General features: G+C 41.5%; 1 protein-coding gene and 2 pseudogenes across 1 annotated transcript; all 3 read left to right on the plus strand.

Annotated features, from left to right (window-relative positions):
* The first annotated feature begins 3,288 nt into the window (after positions 1–3,288).
* Positions 3,289–3,406, plus strand: LOC114454600 (uncharacterized; annotated as a pseudogene).
* Positions 3,407–8,414: 5,008 nt separating this feature from the next.
* LOC114454563 (centrosome and spindle pole associated protein 1-like) lies at positions 8,415–19,806 on the plus strand. The gene is made up of 20 exons (XM_028435112.1): positions 8,415–8,486; positions 8,559–8,661; positions 8,764–8,827; positions 8,993–9,162; positions 9,236–9,621; positions 9,938–10,004; positions 10,106–10,175; positions 10,250–10,397; positions 10,482–10,580; positions 10,663–10,724; positions 10,822–10,962; positions 15,632–15,721; positions 15,822–15,882; positions 15,958–16,081; positions 16,628–16,761; positions 16,835–16,863; positions 16,975–17,038; positions 18,300–18,397; positions 18,480–18,579; positions 19,634–19,806. Exons 1-20 carry the CDS (start codon positions 8,480–8,482, stop codon positions 19,804–19,806), a joined length of 2,190 nt encoding a protein of 729 aa, XP_028290913.1. The 5' UTR covers positions 8,415–8,479.
* LOC114454599 (uncharacterized) lies at positions 15,224–15,341 on the plus strand (annotated as a pseudogene).
* Positions 19,807–20,520: the final 714 nt, after the last annotated feature.

Genomic DNA, 20,520 nt, shown 5'->3' on the forward strand with positions numbered 1-20,520 from the left:
CCCGCCCCTGACAAACCTTCAGGATCCTCTTGATAGGACGGTCTGGTCCTTTGTCCACCATTCCAGGTGGGATGGCGAGGGGGCTTGTGTGGAACATGGGGTGAATACTGAGACGGTCAGAGACGGGGTTAATTAGTCTTGTCACTGGGAAAGGGACCAGTCTGGTTCATCCTTGCCATCTGTCAATTTGACTGCGGATGGAAGCCTGAGGATAGAATGACAGCAGCCCCCACTAAGGCACAAAACTCCTTCCAGAATCGGGAGGAGAATTGGGGCCCCCAACCCCAGCCCACGAAACGGCCACAACCCAGCAGGATTGCACAGCCCCAGATGACGCAAGAACAGCAGCCGCGGCCCCGCCCCCCACCGGACGGCAAGAGCGACCGGGGGGAGAGAGGCACCCCAATGGCACACAACCGATGGGGAGCAGCAGCCCCCAGCCAAAGGCGCAGAACTCACCCACCCGCCAGTTCGCAGATAGCAGGACAGACCTACCAAGCCGCCGATACCGACCTCAACCACCGGAACAGCGAGAGCCACCCCCCAGCAAGGAGCACCATTCCGGAGCGCCACGCTACCCCGCCCAAACCCCGGCGTAGATGCCAGCCCCCACCAGCACGCCCACCCCCCACACCGGCGCGGTAGGCTGCCCCAGACCCACATGTTGCGAGGCGAGCCCCCAAGGCAACCAGGAGACGCGCCAAGCCCCACCCGTAGGGAAGGGGAACCCCCGCGCCCCACCAGGCCGGCACCGCCCGGAGAGACTCCGCAAAGAGAGCCCCCTCCAACACCCCACCAAGCCCACCAGAGACCCACCGCCACGTCACGCCCGACAGCACCCCTCCCGGTCTCTACACGGTGGCCCAGCCATCAACAGAGGGGCCACACGACAGGCCCACGTGTGTGAAGTTACCCACCACCCTGTTATGGTGCCTCTCCATTCCCCAATGATATTTATGTGTATGTTGTCCGGAGGGTGGAGATGGTGGGGCACCCTCCGGGGGGTGGTGTGTTGAGGTGTAATTAAAATTGGAGGGATTAGTAGGGCAGCCACCAGAGGTGGGAGTGCTGCCCTGCGCCACTACTTAGTAGCACAGGCGGCGGCCCCCTCCACCCCCAGCCCAACCATCCAGCCCCCCAAGGGTTGGGCATGTGAGTGTGGTGCAACAAGTGGGTGAGCTAGACCAGCAAGGAGTGAGTGACGTGAAGTGTCCATGTAGGAGGCCTGTCTGGTATGAGCCCAGCCCGTCCGCATGGCGGGCCACTGGAGAGGGTAGATGGCGCGTCCAAGGGAACCAGGCCAAGGCGCCCAGACCGGCCGGCGGAGCAACCCACCGCAACACCTCGCCACCCAACAACCCAGGAAAGAGTGGCAGAGAAACACGCAGGCAGATAAACAAGCAGGCCCCCAGCCCCAAGGGCCACCCAGACGTGCACGGAAGGGGCAGGAGAGCAACACCAAACCGCTCAGGGACTGAACGGGATTTTAAATCGACTGGCCAAATCCCTGTCCAAGAAGCTTTCGTCTGTTCCGGAGTCCACGAGGGCCCTGGAAGTGGTCGTCATACCATTAATGGTGATTAATAAGAGCCTGCGTGAATGCTGGGGGCAAGCAAGGTGAACAGAAGTCCTCAGAAGGCCTGGTTCTGGTGTCAGACCTGATTCTGTAAAATAACCCTGGAACTAAAGATAACCCTGGATCAATCTGTCACTGAGAATGTACATGTACATACTATTTAATTTAGTTTAAATGTTCTCCTGCACGACTCATCAATGCACTACTACACTATTATCTTATTATTATTATATTTTATTATTATTTTTATATTATTATTATTATTTTTATTATTATTATCTTGTTATTTTATTTAGTTTTGCACATTCTAGTCTAACTACTGTTTATATTTATGTTTATATTTATTATTATTTTTTCTAGTTGATTATTATTATTTAATGTTTACACTATTAGAGAGAGCACAGTTCACCAAGTCAAATTCCTCGTGTGTATAACATACATTCTTGGTCAATAAAGTTGACAGTGGGGTGGCAGTCACCCAGTGGTATCTGTCATTGTGCCCTTGGGCAAGGCACTTCACCTACATTGCCTAGTAGGAATGTAGTGTGTGAGTGAGTGTTGGTGATGGTCGGAGGGGCCGATGGCGCACTATGGCCGCCTCGCTTCCGTTAGTCTGCCCCAGGGCAGCTGTGGCTACAATAGTAGTTTACCACCACTAAGTGTGGAGTGAAAGAATAATGCCTTAATTCTGTAAAGCGACTTTGAGTGTCTATGATAAAGCGCTATATAAAACTGATGCATTATTATTATTATTATTATTATTCTGATTCTGATTCTGATTCTGATTCAATCTGGTCATGATCCTTACACTATTTGTGACTCACACTGTTGCACCTGTGCTGCCACTCACTCCATCTTTACGTACAGTGTGTATCCCATCTGAGCTTGGTGCTGGAACTCCTCAAGGCACCTGTTGACTGTTTCTGATGAGTCCATCATGGCCAGATTTTTCTGAGAGGCCATGTGTGCAGGTTTGGACCTAGAGGCAGGGACAGAGGCAACAGATGGGTTTAGATGGCTCCTTTCTGTCACCACGTCTTGGATAACTAGGAAGCCTAGCAGGTCAAACACTGAGGCAACTATGAACTACATGTTGCAGGCTTCACATCCAGATTGAATTTAAAAGAAAATATCACTTTCCACACTCCATTTTTACTCCCAACACAGTCTGGACTGGAAGTTCATTGTGGGGATCCACATCATGAACTTTACTGGTGCGTTCTAAGAACAACAATGTATTGATTGTCCACGCAAAGCACTTTTAACAAATAATGGCAACTATGAACAAGTGAAACTTGCGTCTGTCAAACCATACAGAATAGTTAAATTAGAACTGATGACCTTATCACTGTAGAGGTAGGAATCATGACATCATCACTGAGTCCATTGAATCAGGAGGTGGGGGTGGGGTGTCCAAATAAATCCGACATCACACACCCTTGAACCAAACAGCAGCCATGTTGAAAATCTCAGGTCAGTCTGATCCTGATCTACAGAGATATTTGAGGAACACACAGAAACACAGACAGAGAACTGTTGGTTTTATAAAGAGATATGAACTCCAATGCTTATGAAATGATCACAGAAACTAGAAATCTATAATCTCAACAATCACTGTCTCCTGGACAGTTACAGATGGACTAACCAAAAAGGCTTCATTTACTCTCAGGTGAATCAGGTTAAAAACCAACATTGAAGTACGTCAACATGAACCACGTGGCCATACCAGCCTGTTATTGCCCGATCTCGTAAGATCTTGGAAGCTAAACAGGTCTGGGTCTGATTAGTAATTGGGTGGGAGACCACTGAGAATTCCAGGTGCCACATTGGGAGACAGTAGCTCCAGTGGTATCTGTCATTGTGTCCTTGGGCAAGGCACTTTACCCACATTGCTTAGTATGAATGTAGTGTGTTAGTGAATGTTGGTGGTGGTCGGAGGGGCCGCTGGCACACAATGGGCAGCCTCGCTTCCTTCAGTCTGCCCCAGGGCAGCTGTGGCTACAATAGTAGCTTACCACCACTAAGTGTGAAATGAAAGAATAATGCCTTAATTCTGTAAAGTGCTTTGAGTGTCTATGATAAAGCGCTATATACTGTATACATTATTATTATTACAACAGAAGGAGATGAGAAAGCAGGTGAGGCCGATGAAGGAGATTGTGGAAGTTCTCCAGAAAACCCAGGAGGAGCACTCACATAGGAAGCATGAGGTATGGAATCTGCTGGTTTGGAGCTTTTTATAAGATCATTGTAGGGTTAAATGTGACTCTGCAGGGAGGTGATATATAACAAGCCCCCATTTGTTCACAGGAGCACACAGTGTCGGCTCCAACTGAACGACCCCATCCTGAAGGAATCCCACAGTTACAATGTAAGAAGGTGGTGATCTTATCACTCTGCTAATGCTAGTTTCACTTAATACTGCTTTTCTAATCTGTCACGTCAGCGCATCAACAGGATGTGATCAGAAAGCTGTCGGCCCTTCGCGGATATCTCAGAAAGGAGGAAAAACAACTGGAGGTCCAGGTTCATCAAACTCAAACGATCCCTGACTATATTGGATCTAACAGGTAACACTGATCAACAAGAGATTTGTGTTTGGGTGTAACACAGACAATGGAAAAGAAATGTTACTTTTTGGATTCGTATTAGCCGATCTAATTATATTCGATCTAACCTCACATATGACAAGGATTAGACACACACGGCATTTTAACTAGAGAAAGTTGCTCAATTGAAATATTTTTTTTCTTCCTATTTGTTTAAACACAGAAGACAATCCAGAGCAGACAATTTTCGATCTGCACCAAAAGAAGCTCCTTGGACATTAGTTTACCGCCATCTTCCAGCTCCTTTACATGTGAACAAGGACAACATCAGGAAGTTTGACCAGCTTAAACACAGAGGTAATAAAGGACACACTCACACAACACTGGGACTATGGTGCTTTATGTTTAATGTTCTTTTTTGTATGCCTTCTCTTAGAGAAATACCAGTGGACATTCAGCCCAGAGAGACAGCGTCTTGGAGTCTGATTCCACTTTTATTGGTAAATCGGGCTGATTGTTAACTTTTTCTGCACACTTTATGCATGGATGGGATTTAATATTGGATGCATAAAATCCCACAATGACGAACACAATATGTAAAATGTAGAGTAACAGTTGACAGTCACAACATGTCGGGAGATCAACGTAAAATAAGTTGTCTAAACAAATGAAACGGTATTCTTTTCTGTTTGTTTATTTATTTATTTTTTTATCGTTGTAATCAATATCTTTTGGGTTTTTTTTTTTTTTTTTACACACTGACTCTTGTGTATTTGCTCCCAAAATTTTTTGGAGGTATAAATATCAGTTTATTTTTTTGTTGTGATATCAGTTTCTGCGGATTTTCATTGTATTTTTTCTATGTTTGTAATAAAAATAAATAAATCTCTGTTTCAACGCATTTCTGTGAGACTGACGCTGCATTCACGGCAACTCTGAACTCTGCCTTTGATCAGGTAAAAGGTCAGAGAAATTGCAATAAATGCAATAATGTTTGTATGATTAAGCTATGATTAATGTAACAAAGCAAGGCGACATTATAGCATATCTCAGCAACAGGACATGCAGAGTGACTCACGTAAAAAAAAAAAATAATAAATAAAAAACACGACACAGGACTTTTTTTTAATTGATTTAAAAATAATAAAAACAGCTCATTTAAAATAAAAAAGGCAAAGTTATTAAGGCCTACATTACTGTGTTCAGTAACTGTTGCTGCATTTGGGCTGCACGCCTTCACTGCAAAACATGTGTTCCTCACTGCAATTTGTGAAATTAACAGTTCTGAGTTGCTGTGAACGCAGCATAATGAGGACAGCGACTTCCTGGTGACGATTCAGCCTGTGGGCGGAGCTTAAGAGTCCACCTGTGGGGTGCAAGCCGCTGATTGGCTGAAAAGCTTTCACTCAAATCTTTCCTTGGTCTGATTTTAAATGAGCAGCACCTGGGTGGTTCCTTGATTAAAATGGGGTGGTGGGGGTCGTTCCTTTTTAGCATTTACCTATTTGTTTTTGTTGAGAAATCTTGTCTAAGACTATAACTTCCTGTTTATTAAAAACCAAACACATTTAGAAGTAGATATTAATCGTTGTTGGTTTTATGGTTGGTCTCCGCCTGGATTTGGTGTCATGGTTGCCCCTAGCAACGCAATACTGCTTTGTGCCCGGAAATGAGTTGCTTCTTCGGTAATTAAACCGTTTGTTACTCTTAGGCGAATTCAGATGGTGTTTAAATGAAACTCAAAGGAAGGAAATTGTTTTTCACAACTGAAGAAGTTCGGAAATAGTTTTTTTTTAAATTTATTTATTTTAATCTAAATGCTTTTCACAGTTCGAAGCTGGTGTGAGTAACATTGTAAATATGCCACCTGCTTCAGCAGAACTGGGACCTGCTCTCCATCCTGACAGAGGTAATGTGTAATCTCATTATCTGATAGTAAACACGGTGTTTATTATTATTATTATTATTTATTTATTTATTTTTATTTTATTTTTTTTTTGCTCCAAGCTGTCTGTTTGTGTAATGCACTGTCCAGGTTTGGGTTTTGTGCTGGGAACAGAATATGAAAGAAAGAAGAAGAAGCTTCAACAGGAGCTGCAACAGGACTACAAACTCTACATTTTCCAGGTTTGATAATGGAATATAGAATACATCAATGATGTAAGTTTTTCATTTCACTCTATGTAATTTCTGTATTCTGGATTGTTTTTCCCCTATTATTTTAGAAAAAGGATTGGAAACCAAATAAACATAATTTTGCAGATGATGCTGGTCTATCCTTTCCCACTGATAACATGTCTGTGAGGGTACGTGTTCACTCTTTTGTCTTTGTGCATGTGTAGTAATTTCTGTTTCAGTTCAGTAAGTGATTCCATAGGAACACTTTGTATTGTCAAGACAGGTCGTTAGGAAACAATTACAAAAAAGCTACAAAAACCATGTTTTCTTTTTTTGTGGGGGAAACTCTTTAAATACAAAAGTACATTTTGTGTATTGTGTCTTGTTATAAAAGCTGAGCTGCAGGAAAGGTGTGCTTCGGAGTAAGGCATGTGATGTCGAATTACAGGGAAAATTCCCTCACAGGTAATGACTGAGTTTGTTTTTCTCAAAGGAAAAACTGAGAGATGAGAAAAAACAAGAATACAACCTCTCCCTCGTGAATGAAGCCCAAAGCAGACAGACAAGGAGGAGAGCATCTGCTGTTCCTTTACCTGTAAGTTCGTCAGCCAATAAACAGTAGAAACCATTTGTTTGTGTTATTGTTGCAGAGTAGGTAAAAAAATAATTTTGGTGTGTATTTTCATGACAGGTAGTTGGGTGACAACCAATCAGGGCCCCCTGACACTGAATCACAAACTATTGTTCATGAATGCTTTATCATTCACCTACACTAAATCTCTTACACACATTATCAACTACATTATAATTTTTATGTCTTTATGTATTTGATTGAGCTCGAGTCTTGTATGAATATGTACCTTAAGATTAAAAGTGGCAGTCAATGCAGTTTACCATCAAGTATCTTTTATTTGCTCTTGGTTTGCAAACTGGAAATAAGTGCAGACAGTCAAAAATGATAAAAATGACTTTTTAAAAAAAATATTAAAAAAACCAGTAATATTTATTGAATTATGTTGATCAATGTGTAATAAATGCAGTTTAAACATGCAGAAAAACAAACTAGAAAAAGACAATTGATCAAGACTTGAATGTAATGTTTACTGATAAATAAAAAAACAAAAAAATGGGTATACAGAAATATTATTCTACTCGTGCAAACATTGCAAAGCGTCCCTGAAGGTATTAATGCACCTTAACTACAACTTTTAAATAGTTGTACAACTTCTATTGACAGTTCATCTTTTCTTGATTAAAGCCTGCGGTAATGGTCAACATGAGGTAATGCTTTGAAAAACGCACACAATCACTCTCTAGGCCATATTTGTCAAACTCAAGGCCCAGGGACCAGATCTGGCCCTTTAGAGCATCCAATGTGGCCCACAGTAGAAATAATAGTTAATTATAATAATAATAATTAGTTATTGTAACATAAGTGCAACGTCCGAGTTATAGGGGCTCTAACTTGCTGTTGTAGACAAGGAACACACGACTTATGCTACAACACTTCTGGACACAACCCGCATCTTAACAGCGCAGCACCAAATCGAAGTGTGACGTCTGCGCCGCTGTTTGGAACGTAATTTTTAGATGCGTCATAAATTCAGCTTTGAAGAATCTACAGGATCGAACCCTCGAAGCATTGTGCACCTTTGTGCTTTCAAATTAACCAAATGTATTCTCAAAGAACCCATAAACAAGCAAGAACAAAGGTAATATAAAATGAAGTGAATTAATATGTGTCGGGGTTGTTATACTAAAATTGGATTTGTTTTTATTTAGTTTTTCCAATTTTTATTTATTTCAATTTCCTTATTTATTTATTTTTTGTTTATTTTTTTCAGTCCTTAAAACAAGGCTTTACACAGCAAAGAAAAAGAAAAATTATACATAATGACTGAAAGGGTTTAGGCTGAAGTGTATTTCTTATTGATGCCTTACCCAATGAGCACATTTCCAAAATACACAGAACCAATTTTATTCTAAATACTTTTCACAGTTAGAAGCTGGTGTGAGTAACGTAAAAATGCCGCATGCTTCAGCAAGACTGAGACCTGCTCTCCATCCTGACAGCGGTAATGTGTAATCTCATCATCTGATAGTAAACACGGGGTTTACTTTTTGCTACAAGCTTCCTGTTTGTGTTTTGCACTCTACTGATTTAGGTTCAGGATCCAAGCTGGGAACAGACTATGAAAGAAAGAAGAAGAAACTTCAACCGTTGGCTACTGGACTCATGATTGGTAAACACATTTCAAATATGAGTAAATATCCTGGCTTCACCCTAGTCAGGGACATCACTGGTGTTTTTGCAGGAGTGTCAGAAGAAGAGAATAAATTGGTAGCTGTGATGAAAAAAGAAAAATACAAAGCGGAATTGTTGAAGCAAATTGGTGAAAATAAGAGAAACAAAGTCAGGTAAGTTTTTTTTTTTTTTTTTTTTTTTTTTTTTTAAGTGAATTGAACACTGAGAGAAAAGTAAAGAAGGATTGATTACGTTTATCTGCCCTTGTTTGGTAGAGCGAAAACACTTGAGCGGAGGGTTGGTGCCACTGGAGCCACAAAAAAAGATCTACAAAAAAAGGTAGAAAATAGCATTAAGAAGTAACAGATAAAATTATATATAGATAAAATATATATATATATATATATATATATATATATATATATATAGTGTGTGTGTGTGGATAGAAACACCACTGTTTGTCTTTTCTGTGTGATGCCACTAATGCTCCAGCTTCCTGAACAGGAAACTCAAAAGAATCCTTCAAGAAGCTCACAGCAGGGCTTCAATGCACCACTGATGAAGTGTTCTGAGTTGGAAACTGGAGCACCTAGAGATGAGGCCTTGTTGGACCATTCCAGTGAAACCTCCCACAGGAACCTCTTACAGGGGCTGGGAGACATGGCTGTACCCAGGTAGCTCTCAGCTGTTTAATGGCACCATGGTAAAATGTTAGCTGCACAAAGCTCAGTCTTCTTACTCTTACAGGGCTGCTGGTTTAGATCCTGTAGTTTGTCCTCTATGCTACACTCCACTTCATGCATGTCATCCTTTTTATGGGACTGTAGCATATGCACCTCCTCCTCATAATTATGGGACTGTAGCATATGCACCTCCTCCTCATAATTATGGGACTGTAGCATATGCACCTCCTCCTCATAATTATGGGACTGTAGCATATGCACCTCCTCCTCATAATTATGGGACTGTAGCATATGCACCTCCTCCTCATCATGATGGGACTGCAGCATATGCACCTCCTCCTCATAATGATGGGACTGCAGGATATGCACCTCCTCCTCATAATGGGACTCCACTTAATCCTACGGATGGGGCCAGTTATTCATTGGAGCCAACGCTTCCTGACAATCAAGGTAAATAAAGTATTACAACTGTTATCATGAAAACACAGATAAAACTTTAAAATGAGATCTTAAGAATATTTTTAAATGAACTACATAAATTATTTTCACTCACACACTCATTGTGATGAGTATTCTGCAGACTTTTGTTACCTTTGTTCTCACCATTTTTGCATTAATTAGGTGATGGCATTCATTAATTGTTACTGGGTGTAAATTAGATGAATTCACATTAAAGCAGTTTATATTCATTTATTAAAATGCTACAAAGGAAATGTGAAATGTAGGTGATGTATTATTGAACATCGTTTTTTTTTTGTTTAATCAGATTCTCTGTGTAGAGAGACTTCTCAGTCTGGAAGGCCAATTGGCCAAAGATCATCTGCAGCTATTGAGTGAGTGTTCTCCGCATCTTGATGTCATCATACAGTGGTTTTATGACTTGTATCAAAAAGCTACCAATGTAAATCTTTATCTGATCACTTCCAACTTCCAGACTCTGTGCTGAGAATTCCAGGCAGCAGAGAGAAAGCAAACCGAGCCACTGGGAGGCTCTAAGACAGCAGGTGAATTCAGAATAGATGCCATCATATAAAAGGCTACATGGTTTTGTAAACGAACCTGTCTCACTGTATTACAGATCGATGAGAGAGAAAAGCTCAAAAAAATGGAGAAAAGAGAGGAGGAGCGTCATAATGCTAAAATAGAAGCTGAGAGGATGGCCTACAATCCCTGGGGAAGGGGTGGAGGAGGTGCACCGGTTACAGACAAACAAGGCAACCTCTATAGTAAGTTGATGAGCTAAAGGTAGATGTGAAAAATCATCACTAGCCAGTTTTGTTTTGGAGATTAAGACCTTTCTTTGCCTTTAGGTGACTTGAGACAAATGCACAAAGTGAACGAGGAACAGAGCTTGAATCCTCGGTGTCACAGAGCCGGAGCTCAGGTTCCTTTTTCCCGACCTCCATCAGGTAGTATTTTCTTTTTGAATTTCCCAAATACACTTTGCATTGGCAAGGTTTGTTTATATCTTTTATCTTTTGGGATTTGCAGCTCTCACTGGTGAGCGTTGCTCAGAACAAGTGAACAAGCACAACCAGGAACTGAAGCAGCAAGTAAGCATGTTAACAGTCTCAACAAATATTCAAACCTAACCTGGTTTCATCTACTCAGACTGACTGGAGATTTAATTATTGTTAATGTTCTTTTTAGATAGAGGAACGTCGTAGAAGGAAGGCTGAGGAGAAAGAGCGTGAGATGAGGGAGGAGATAGAGCTGGATAATAAGATAGAGAAGGAGAGGGCTCTGCTTCTGAAGATGTACGAGGAAGAACAAAAGCAGCTCAAGATAAAGGTCCTTAAAAAAGGAACGTATTAAATAAATGTTTAGCACAACTGTGGTTTAACATCATACAGATGTCTTTTGACATTTATTTTTTTTTTCCAGTTATCCAACACTGTAAAAACATACAAAGCACTTTAAAAAAATAATGGCAACAAATATGAATGAGTGAAACTTAAGTCAAGATTTACGTGTACTCTCACAAACTATACAGAATAGGTATACTTTAGGCCATATTGTTTCCCTCTGCTGCAATATTGGCATTTCTTTGCATCTGAATCAGCACACCGCAGCCTCGCCATCCTTTATATTTACAAGATAGTGGCAACCCCGCCCGGGACAAACCTTCAGGATCCTCTTGATAGGACGGTCTGGTCCTTTGTCCACCGTTCCGGGTGGGATGGCGGGGGGGCTTGTGTGGAACGTGGGGTGAATACTGAGACGGTCAGAGACGGGGTTAATTAGTCTTATCACTGGGAAAGGACCCAGTCTGGTTCATCCTTGCCGTCTGTCAATTTGACTGCGGATGGAAGCCTGAGGATAGAATGACAGCGGCCCCCACTAAGGCACAAAACTCCTTCCAGAATTGGGAGGAGATCTGGGGCCCCCAGTCCGAAACCACATACCTTGGCAACTAGTGAAGGTGGACTACATGTTGTAAGAGTACATCAGAAGTCCTTCTGGCAGATGTGAGCTTGGGAGAGGGATGAACTCAGTCATTTTGGAGAGACTATCAACTACCATCAGGATTGTGGTGTTGTCTTTGGAGGTGAGAAGACCAGTGATGAAGTCCAGAGTGATGTGGGACCGCGGGCAATGAGGTACAGGTAGAGGTCGAAGTAGTCCAGTTGGTGGTACAACTTATTCTGGGCACAGACTGTACAGGTATTAACATATTCACCCACCTCCTTCGTCATGTTGGGCCACCAAAACGTTGTTTAATGAGGTAGATGGTGTTGTTGATGCCAGGATGACTGGCAAATCTGCCAGTATGAGCCCAGTGGATAATGTTTGAACAAAGGGCAGAGGGAACAAAAAGTCACCGGGGAGAATACCTTCTCAAGTGCTCGACGAACCCTGGCCTCCATTGGCCACCGGATAGCGCCCACCACCAGAGTTGGGAATCATGTACTCTATTTTGGAGGCTGCGTCTATTGGATTGTTGACCCTTGACAGAGTGTTGGGCTTCCCGTTTTTAGAGCCGGGCTGTATGACAGGGAAAAATTTAACCAAAAGAAGAATAAGGCCCACCTGGCCTGCCTTGGACTCAGTCTCCTGGCTGTCCAGATGTAGTCCAGGTTGCTGTGGTCCGTCCACATGATGAACATGTGCTGTGCCCCCTCCCGCCAGTGACACCACTCCTCCAATGCCTCCTTCCCTGCCAGTAACTCCCGGTAACTCACATCATTGTTCCTCTCATCGCACAAGGATGAATCTTATGATCATTTATTATCTCTGGGAGAGGATGGGTACGACCCCGCTGTCGGATGCATTGACCTCAACAAGAAACTGCCGCTCCAAGGCGAAGGCTGCCTCGGCTTCTCGGGTCCATCAGAAATGCTTCTCGAGGAAGGTCAAGGTATGGAGAGGAGCCGCCACGGTGTAAAAATTATGTAGAAAACGTCTAAAAAAGTTGGCGAATCCCAGGAACCGCTTGACCTCTTTTCGAATGGGGGCTGAGGCCAGTTAGGAACAGTGCTGACTTTCTCGGGATCCATTTTGGTCTGCCCAGGAGAGATGATGAATTCCAGAAATTACTCTGTGGTGGTGTGGAACAGGTATTTTTCTGCTTTTATGAAGAACTGGTTGCCTCGGAGCCGTTGGAATACCCACCAAACATTCTGTCGGTGCTGGATGGGATCTGGTGAAAAGATGAGTGTCATTCAGATAAAAAAAACAAAAAACACAGATTTAGGAACACATTTTCATCACTTTATTAAAAAACAGGATGGACGACCAGGACAGGACATGAATACATGACATGGCCTGGAAAAACTCAATGTTTGGTTACCCTACGTTGTAAGCCCATCACACTGCTTACACACCATTTGTACTTAAGTCCCCCCCCAAACTCATTCCACTCATTCCACTCGCACATAGTTTAGCACCAGGTAATTCCATGCAGGCAGACCTGCTATTACTGTATGATGTTTTTCTGCAGTCTGGGCGTCAAGTGTCTTGACGCTGGAGTTGGTAATTCCTGATCTGTGGTTCGTGGCTCATCTAGTCCGGGAGACTCTGTTTTCTCTCTCTATCTTGTTCTGTTCACTTCATTCTGTCCATTAACTCCAACCAGTCGAAGCAGATGGCTGCCACCTCTGATCCCGGTTTTGTTTCCTTCCTGTTAAAATGGATTTATTTCTCCTCACTGTAGCTGATGCTTGTTCATGTGTAATTTTTTGTTTTTTTCTTAAAAAGTTTATATTTTGATAGCGCTTTGAGATGACGATGGTTGTAATTTGCGCTATATAAACAAAGTTGAATTTAATTTATTATTTATCTTTAAACTGTTCATTTTTTCATAGAGCCAAATTACTGTATCTATACATTATTCAATACTAATAATCATTTTGTACTGATGATAATTTAGGATGGGGTGAGTTGGGGGCCCCAGGATCCAAAATCGCTTAAGGCACTAATTTGGGGGTAAGGGGGGTTTGGGAGTTTATTAGGTTGCCCGCCTCTGGGAGTAATTCATGTCAGCTGCCGGCACTATACCAGTGAATTAACTCTGGACCAGAACAGGAGGAACAAAAGTCTCTCACGGTAACCATGAGCCATTAGAACCTCCATTGGGTGTGTCTGGTGGGTAATCCAACTGATGACACGTCCGTCCTCGGCCCTGGCTTTCTGTATCTCTGGGAGCAGAGTGAGCGGGATTTTAAGTCGACAGGCAAAATCCCTGTCTAAAAAGCTCTCGTCTGTTCCGGAGTCCACGAGGGCCCTGGAAGTGAACGTCATACCATTAATGAAGATGGTCAAGTCAGTGAAAGGATCACAGGAAGATGCAGGCGATATTGTATGACTCACCCGGCGGACTGGAGGAGATGAGGTCTGGATTTGGCATTGGAAAAGGATATCTCCCGGCTGGCCACAGTCAATACATAGATGCTCCCGGAAGGCAATAAGAGCTTGCGTGAATGCTGAGAAGTCATAATAGAGGGGGGAATCCCTGGCCCACTCTGCCGTGACCCACACCGCTGCTATGCCTTCTAACAGAGAGATGATAAAAGTGAACACTGATTTTGTTGGAAATGCTGTGCGATTCAGATTAAAATGCAAACTAAACCATACCTGCTTACTCACTCAGAGAACTTCTTGGGGGACGCAAGGTGAACAGAAGTCCTCAATGTGGTCATGATCCTCACACTAATTGTGTGACTCACACTGTTGCACCTGTGCTGCCACTCGCTCCATCTTTACGTACAGTGTGTATCCCAGCTGAGCTTGGTGCTGGAACTCCTCAAGGCACCTGTTGACTGTTTCTGATGAGTCCATCATGGCCAGATTTTTCTGAGAGGCCATGTGTGCAGGTTTGGACCTAGAGGCAGGGACAGAGGCAACAGATGGGTTTAGATGGCTCCTTTCTGTCACCATGTCTTGGATAACTAGGAAGCCTAGCAGGTCAAACACTGAGGCAACTACGAACTACATGTTGCAGGCTTCACATCCAGATTGAATTTAAAAGAAAATATCACTTTCCACACTCCATTTTTACTCCCAACACAGTCTGGACTGGAAGTTCATTGTGGGGATCCACATCATGAACTTTACTGGTGCGTTCTAAGAACAACAATGTATTGATTGTCCACGCAAAGCACTTTTAACAAATAATGGCAACTATGAACAAGTGAAACTTGCGTCTGTCAAACCATACAGAATAGTTCAATTAGAACTGATGACCTTATCACTGTAGAGGTAGGAATGATGACATCATCACTGAGTCCATTGAATCAGGAGGTGGGGGTGGGGTGTCCAAATAAATCCGACATCACACACCCTTGAACCAAAAAGCAGCCATGTTGAAAATCTCAGGTCAGTCTGATCCTGATCTAAAGAGATATTTGAGGAACACACAGAAACACAGACAGAGAACTGTTGGTTTTATAAAGAGATATGAACTCCAATGTTTATGAAATGATCACAGAAACTCGAAATCTATAATCTCAACAATCACTGTCTCCTGGACAGTTACAGATGGACTAACCAAAAAGGCTTCATTTACTCTCGGGTGAATCAGGTTAAAAACCAACATGAAGTACGTCAACATGAACCACGTGGCCATACCAGCCTGTTATTGCCCGACCTCGTAAGATCTTGGAAGCTAAACAGGTCTGGGCCTGGTTAGTAATTGGGTGGGAGACCACTGAGAATTCCAGGTGCCACATTGGGAGACAGTAGCTCCAGTGGTATCTGTCATTGTGTCCTTGGGCAAGGCACTTTACCCACATTGCCTAGTATGAATGTAGTGTGTTAGTGAATGTTGGTGGTGGTCGGAGGGGCCGCTGGCACACAATGGGCAGCCTCGCTTCCGTCAGTCTGCCCCAGGGCAGCTGTGGCTACAATAGTAGCTTACCACCACTAAGTGTGAAATGAAAGAATAATGCCTTAATTCTGTAAAGTGCTTTGAGTGTTTATGATAAAGCGCTATATACTGTATGCATTATTATTATTACAACAGAAGGAGATTAGAAAGCAGGTGAGGCCGATGAAGGAGATTGTGGAAGTTCTCCAGAAAACCCAGGAGGAGCACTCACATAGGAAACATGAGGTATGGAATCTGCTGGTTTGGAGCTTTTTATAAGATCTTTGTAGGGTTAAATGTGACTCTGCAGGGAGGTGATATATAACAAGCCCCCATTTGTTCACAGGAGCACACAGTGTCGGCTCCAACTGAACGACCCCATCCTGAAGGAATCCCACAGTTACAATGTAAGAAGGTGGTGATCTTATCACTCTGCTAATGCTAGTTTCACTTAATACTGCTTTTCTAATCTGTCACGTCAGCGCATCAACAGGATGTGATCAGAAAGCTGTCGGCCCTTCGCGGATATCTCAGAAAGGAGGAAAAACAACTGGAGGTCCAGGTTCATCAAACTCAAACGATCCCTGACTACATTGGATCTAACAGGTAACACTGATCAACAAGAGATTTGTGTTTGGGTGTAACACAGACAATGGAAAAGAAATGTTACTTTTTGGATTTGAATTAGCCGATCTAATTATATTCAATCTAACCTCACATATGACAAGGATTAGACCCAATGCTAATTCCCACTTACTAATCATAATGAATAGAGCTTTAATGTGAACCAATAAATGTCTCCCTGCAGGTAAAGCAATATTTAATTAATCAAAATATGTCAGAATGACTCAATTAAATAAATCTGCAGATAAACTTCAGCAGACACAACATTTGCATGACAGACTCCACAAAATAATACAAATGCACAATGTTAACACAAACATGCAATTTCATATATGCATCTATACTTTTTCATTTACATATGTACAACATTCAGTTATAACTAAAGCTTTAGACAATGATCCGTACAAACTACAGTATCACATACCTTGATATACTGTATGTGATACATGACAGACACACTCCTGGCATTTTAACTAGAGAAAGTTGCTCAATTGAAATATTTTTTTCTTCCTATTTGTTTAAACACAGAAGACAATCCAGAGCAGACAATTTTCGATCTGCACCAAAAGAAGCTCCTTGGACATTAGTTTACCGCCATTTTCCAGCTCCTTTACATGTGAACAAGGACAACATCAGGAAGTTTGACCAGCTTAAACACAGAGGTAATAAAGGACACACTCACACAACACTGGGACTATGGTGCTTTTCTCCTCATGGCTTTGTGTTTATTTCTAGAATGTCTGGAATATGATCAAAGCCATCAAGTAGGTGTTTTTTTGTTGTTGTTTTTTTTTAACTGATCGAGAAATTGATAAGGGTTACTGCAGCAAAATGTAGACCTATTAAATGTTTTTTTTTTGTATGCCTTCTCTTAGAGAAATACCAGTGGACATTCAGCCCAGAGAGACAGCATCTTGGAGTCTGATTCCACTTTTATTGGTAAATCAGGCTGATTGTTAACTTTTTCTGCACACTTTATGCATGGATGGGATTTGACATTGGATGCATAAAATCCCACAATGACGAACACAATATGTAAAATGTAGAGTAACAGTTGACAGTCGAAATATGGCGGGAGATCAAAGTAAAATAAGTTGTCTAAACAAATGAAAAGTTAACCAGGGTGGAGCAGGGATTTTAAAAGTGAGGGTGTTCTAAGGGTAGGGCAACGTCGACTCCCAATTTAGTTTATTAAATTAATTTACTAAAACCATGATAAAGCTGATATTAAGTCAGTGATACTCAACATGTAGCTCTTCATGTCTTAATTTTAATGATTTCCCTAGAAACCCTTAAAAGGGGTGAACTTTTTAACCACTTTTTGCCTTTTTCTTTGGCCATTTCGCAACTTCCTGTCGTCCATTTTGCCCTTTTTCCAAAGAAATTCACCCTCTTTTTTTTCATATTTTTGCTTCTTTTTGCTAATATTACTTTTTCCTCATTTTTGTCCATTTTTGCAAGTTCTTTTGGACACTTTTATCCTATGTTTATTGATTCTTTAACCATTTTTTGTCACTTTTCATCCAATTAAGCTACCTTTTGCCCAATTAATTACACTTGTTTCTTTTTTTCCCTACATTTTTGCCCTTTTTCACTATGGTTTGCCACGTTTTGCTCCTTTTGCCATTACATACCAACTGTTTTGTCTTTTTGTCAATTTTTTTGCCACTTTTGACCGCTTTTGGTGCATTTTAGTCATTTTTCACTCTTTCTCTTGCTACGTTTTGCCACTTTTTAACTCATCGCTGTTAACTTTTTGTTTACCTTTTCGGAAAAGTGGCTTTTTCAAATAGCTGGCAGTGTATGGCTTGTTCACCATTCAATCAATCTAACTGAACCAATACGTCTTCAACAATGAATCCCTCTGTAAAAAGTGAGGGGGATGAATTTTTATCATTATGAAAGTGCAGGTGATGCATCCCCCACGGGTGAGACGTGCCTGATATTAACATATTACTCACAAATAAGACAAAAAAGAAATTTCTGGAATTATTACACAGAAGTCATGGACAAAACTGTGTCCAAGCGATCAGTAGATGCCTCTGAGGAAGACTGGCAGTTGACAGTTGAAAAACACATCAGGAGATCAAAGTAAGCTTCCTGAAAAAAAAGTTGTCCAAATAAATTAAAACTTAACATAATAATGAAAGTAATAATTGATGTAACCACATCCTGTCTATTTAAAGTTATTTGTTCACAGAGAATAAATATGAAGAAAATGATCATCATCAGCGATCATCTTCACCCTCAGCAGGGTCTAGCAGGAGGATGGCCCCGCAAAGCAGATCCACCCGAGCCGTATGATGCCTGATCGGTTTCTGACAAATAAAGCAATCATATCCATGCACCGTGTTGACTGATATGTTTGTGTTTCTCACAGAAATGGACTCATTCTTCAGATCAGAGGAAGCATGAAACTCAACTCCAGCAGTGCAACATGAGAAAGAACGTTCAACCCAGGAATCACAGCAGTACGACAGGTGGGAAGGAATGAGTGCCATAATCCACAGATTAATTGTAAAATTTTATTTTTTTTGAAGAGCGAGTGGAGGCAGACATGTTAGCAGGTGGCCAAAAATGGTCCAAAGTGGCAAAAACTTGACTAAATGACTAAGTGACTAAAATGCGCCAAAAGCAGTCAAGAGTGGTCAAAAATGGTCAAATAAAGAGGAACCAGGTGGAATGTAATGGCAAATGCTTGCTTAAAATGCAAACTATGGAAAACATGGCAAAATATAGGGAAAAGGGAAACAAGTGATATTTATTGGACAAAAACCAAAAAATTGATGTGTCCAAAAACTTGCAAACTGACAAAAATAGGAAAAAAATTTTTTTTGTGCTTTATATGCACATCATTTATGGTTGTTTTATAGCAGTTGATGGATTATTATATTATTACAGCACTAATATGAAGCTGTGTGGACACAAATGACCCAAAATAAATAATACATTCTTTAATTCTAAGTAACTCAAAAGTTACTTTTTCCAGTAATGCATTACTTTTTGGTGTAAGTAATCAAAATAGTAACTGAGATACTTTGTGGATGAAGTAACTAGTTTTTTTCAGTAACTAGCACAACACTGGATGCCAGGGCATAATTTTGGTCTGTAACGTAACACAAGGGGCGGGGCCATTAACTGTAACGTAACACAAGGGGCGGGGCCATTAACTGTAACGTAACACAAGGGGCGGGGCCATTGACTGTAACGTAACACAGGGGGCGGAACTATTAATTGTAAGATAACACAAGGGGCAGAGCTAATAACTGTAATCTAACACAGAGAAGAAAAAAAATGTTTAAAATTTTTCACGAACTTCTGTTTTGAGACGCATGCTTTATTTTTTATTGTGGTATTTTGTATCGAGATACTCTCCATTTTGTGTTAATAGGAAATTGACCAAATTTTAAAAATCTTCAGCTCAAAGGCGGTGCATTTTGGTGAAGGCAACCCAGCAAAATAGAAAAATGTAATCAACCCCAAACCCTGAACATGGTTGTAAGTACTTTTTTTTTTTTTTTTGCTTCCTTCCAGAACGACTGCCTGAAAACAACGAGGACGACTTGTCTCTGCACTCAACCTTGGATAGATGCGTCTCCACGGAGACCGTTGCCACGGAAGCCTGGATGCGGCCCGGCACGTCGGATGCTGTGAAACTGCTGAGAGAAGAACATACACCAGGGAGGATCAGAGGAGCGTATACATGAATCAACTCCATATTCTTTAAGCACTTTACTCACTTACCTTTAAATTAGCCCAAATCTGCACTTTTTGTTTTTGTTTTTAACAATTCTATGTTGAGATATGTTTCATGTTTAGAAAAGAGTACTGCAGCCGTGAGTGCACATCAGGGTTGGGGGTCAATTACATTTTTAAATTACAATTGTCTTCAATTATCCATGGCATTTTTTCCAATAACATTATTATTTTCCCCTAAAAGTCAATTAAAATTGTTTTCAGCTACTACAGTTCAATTACAATTAATCCCAATTACTGAACCTTTAACCTCTTACATAACCACATAAAACTTTAGCTTTCTGTTAACATCTCCAATGACACGTGTTAACCTCAAGGCCCGGGGGCCAAAACCGGCCCTTTAAAGCTCCCATGCAAATTCAATAAAATTGTTGCAAGTGCTCTTAATTTTTCAAAAAATCCTATAATTTTGCTATTCACAAAAATGTTGCCAAATTAAAGAAAAATTGGTCACAAAATCAAGAAAATTTAAGTGAAGATTCTGCAGTCCCTGTATATCTGTCCCTTATTGCTTGGATATTGTCATTGCCCAAAATACTTTAAATGCTTTTATACGTGGAAGTGCAAACAAGGGAACATGAATTAGAAAATGTGCTTGTTTTACCGCCTATAGTCTGCGACCCGTTTGAGATTAAACTGGTCTGTATTTGGCCCCTAAACTAAAA

Source organism: Gouania willdenowi, chromosome 20, assembly GCF_900634775.1.
Source record: "Gouania willdenowi chromosome 20, fGouWil2.1, whole genome shotgun sequence".
NCBI classification, from domain to species: domain Eukaryota; kingdom Metazoa; phylum Chordata; class Actinopteri; order Blenniiformes; family Gobiesocidae; genus Gouania; species Gouania willdenowi.

Bases quoted from the DNA above. Each gene is read 5' to 3' on its own strand.
- LOC114454563 (XM_028435112.1), top strand. The intron at 9,163-9,235 runs GTAGCTCTCAGC...TTACTCTTACAG, and splicing joins GGAGACATGGCTGTACCCAG to GGCTGCTGGTTTAGATCCTG. The intron at 16,762-16,834 runs GTAATAAAGGAC...GTTTATTTCTAG, and splicing joins TGACCAGCTTAAACACAGAG to AATGTCTGGAATATGATCAA.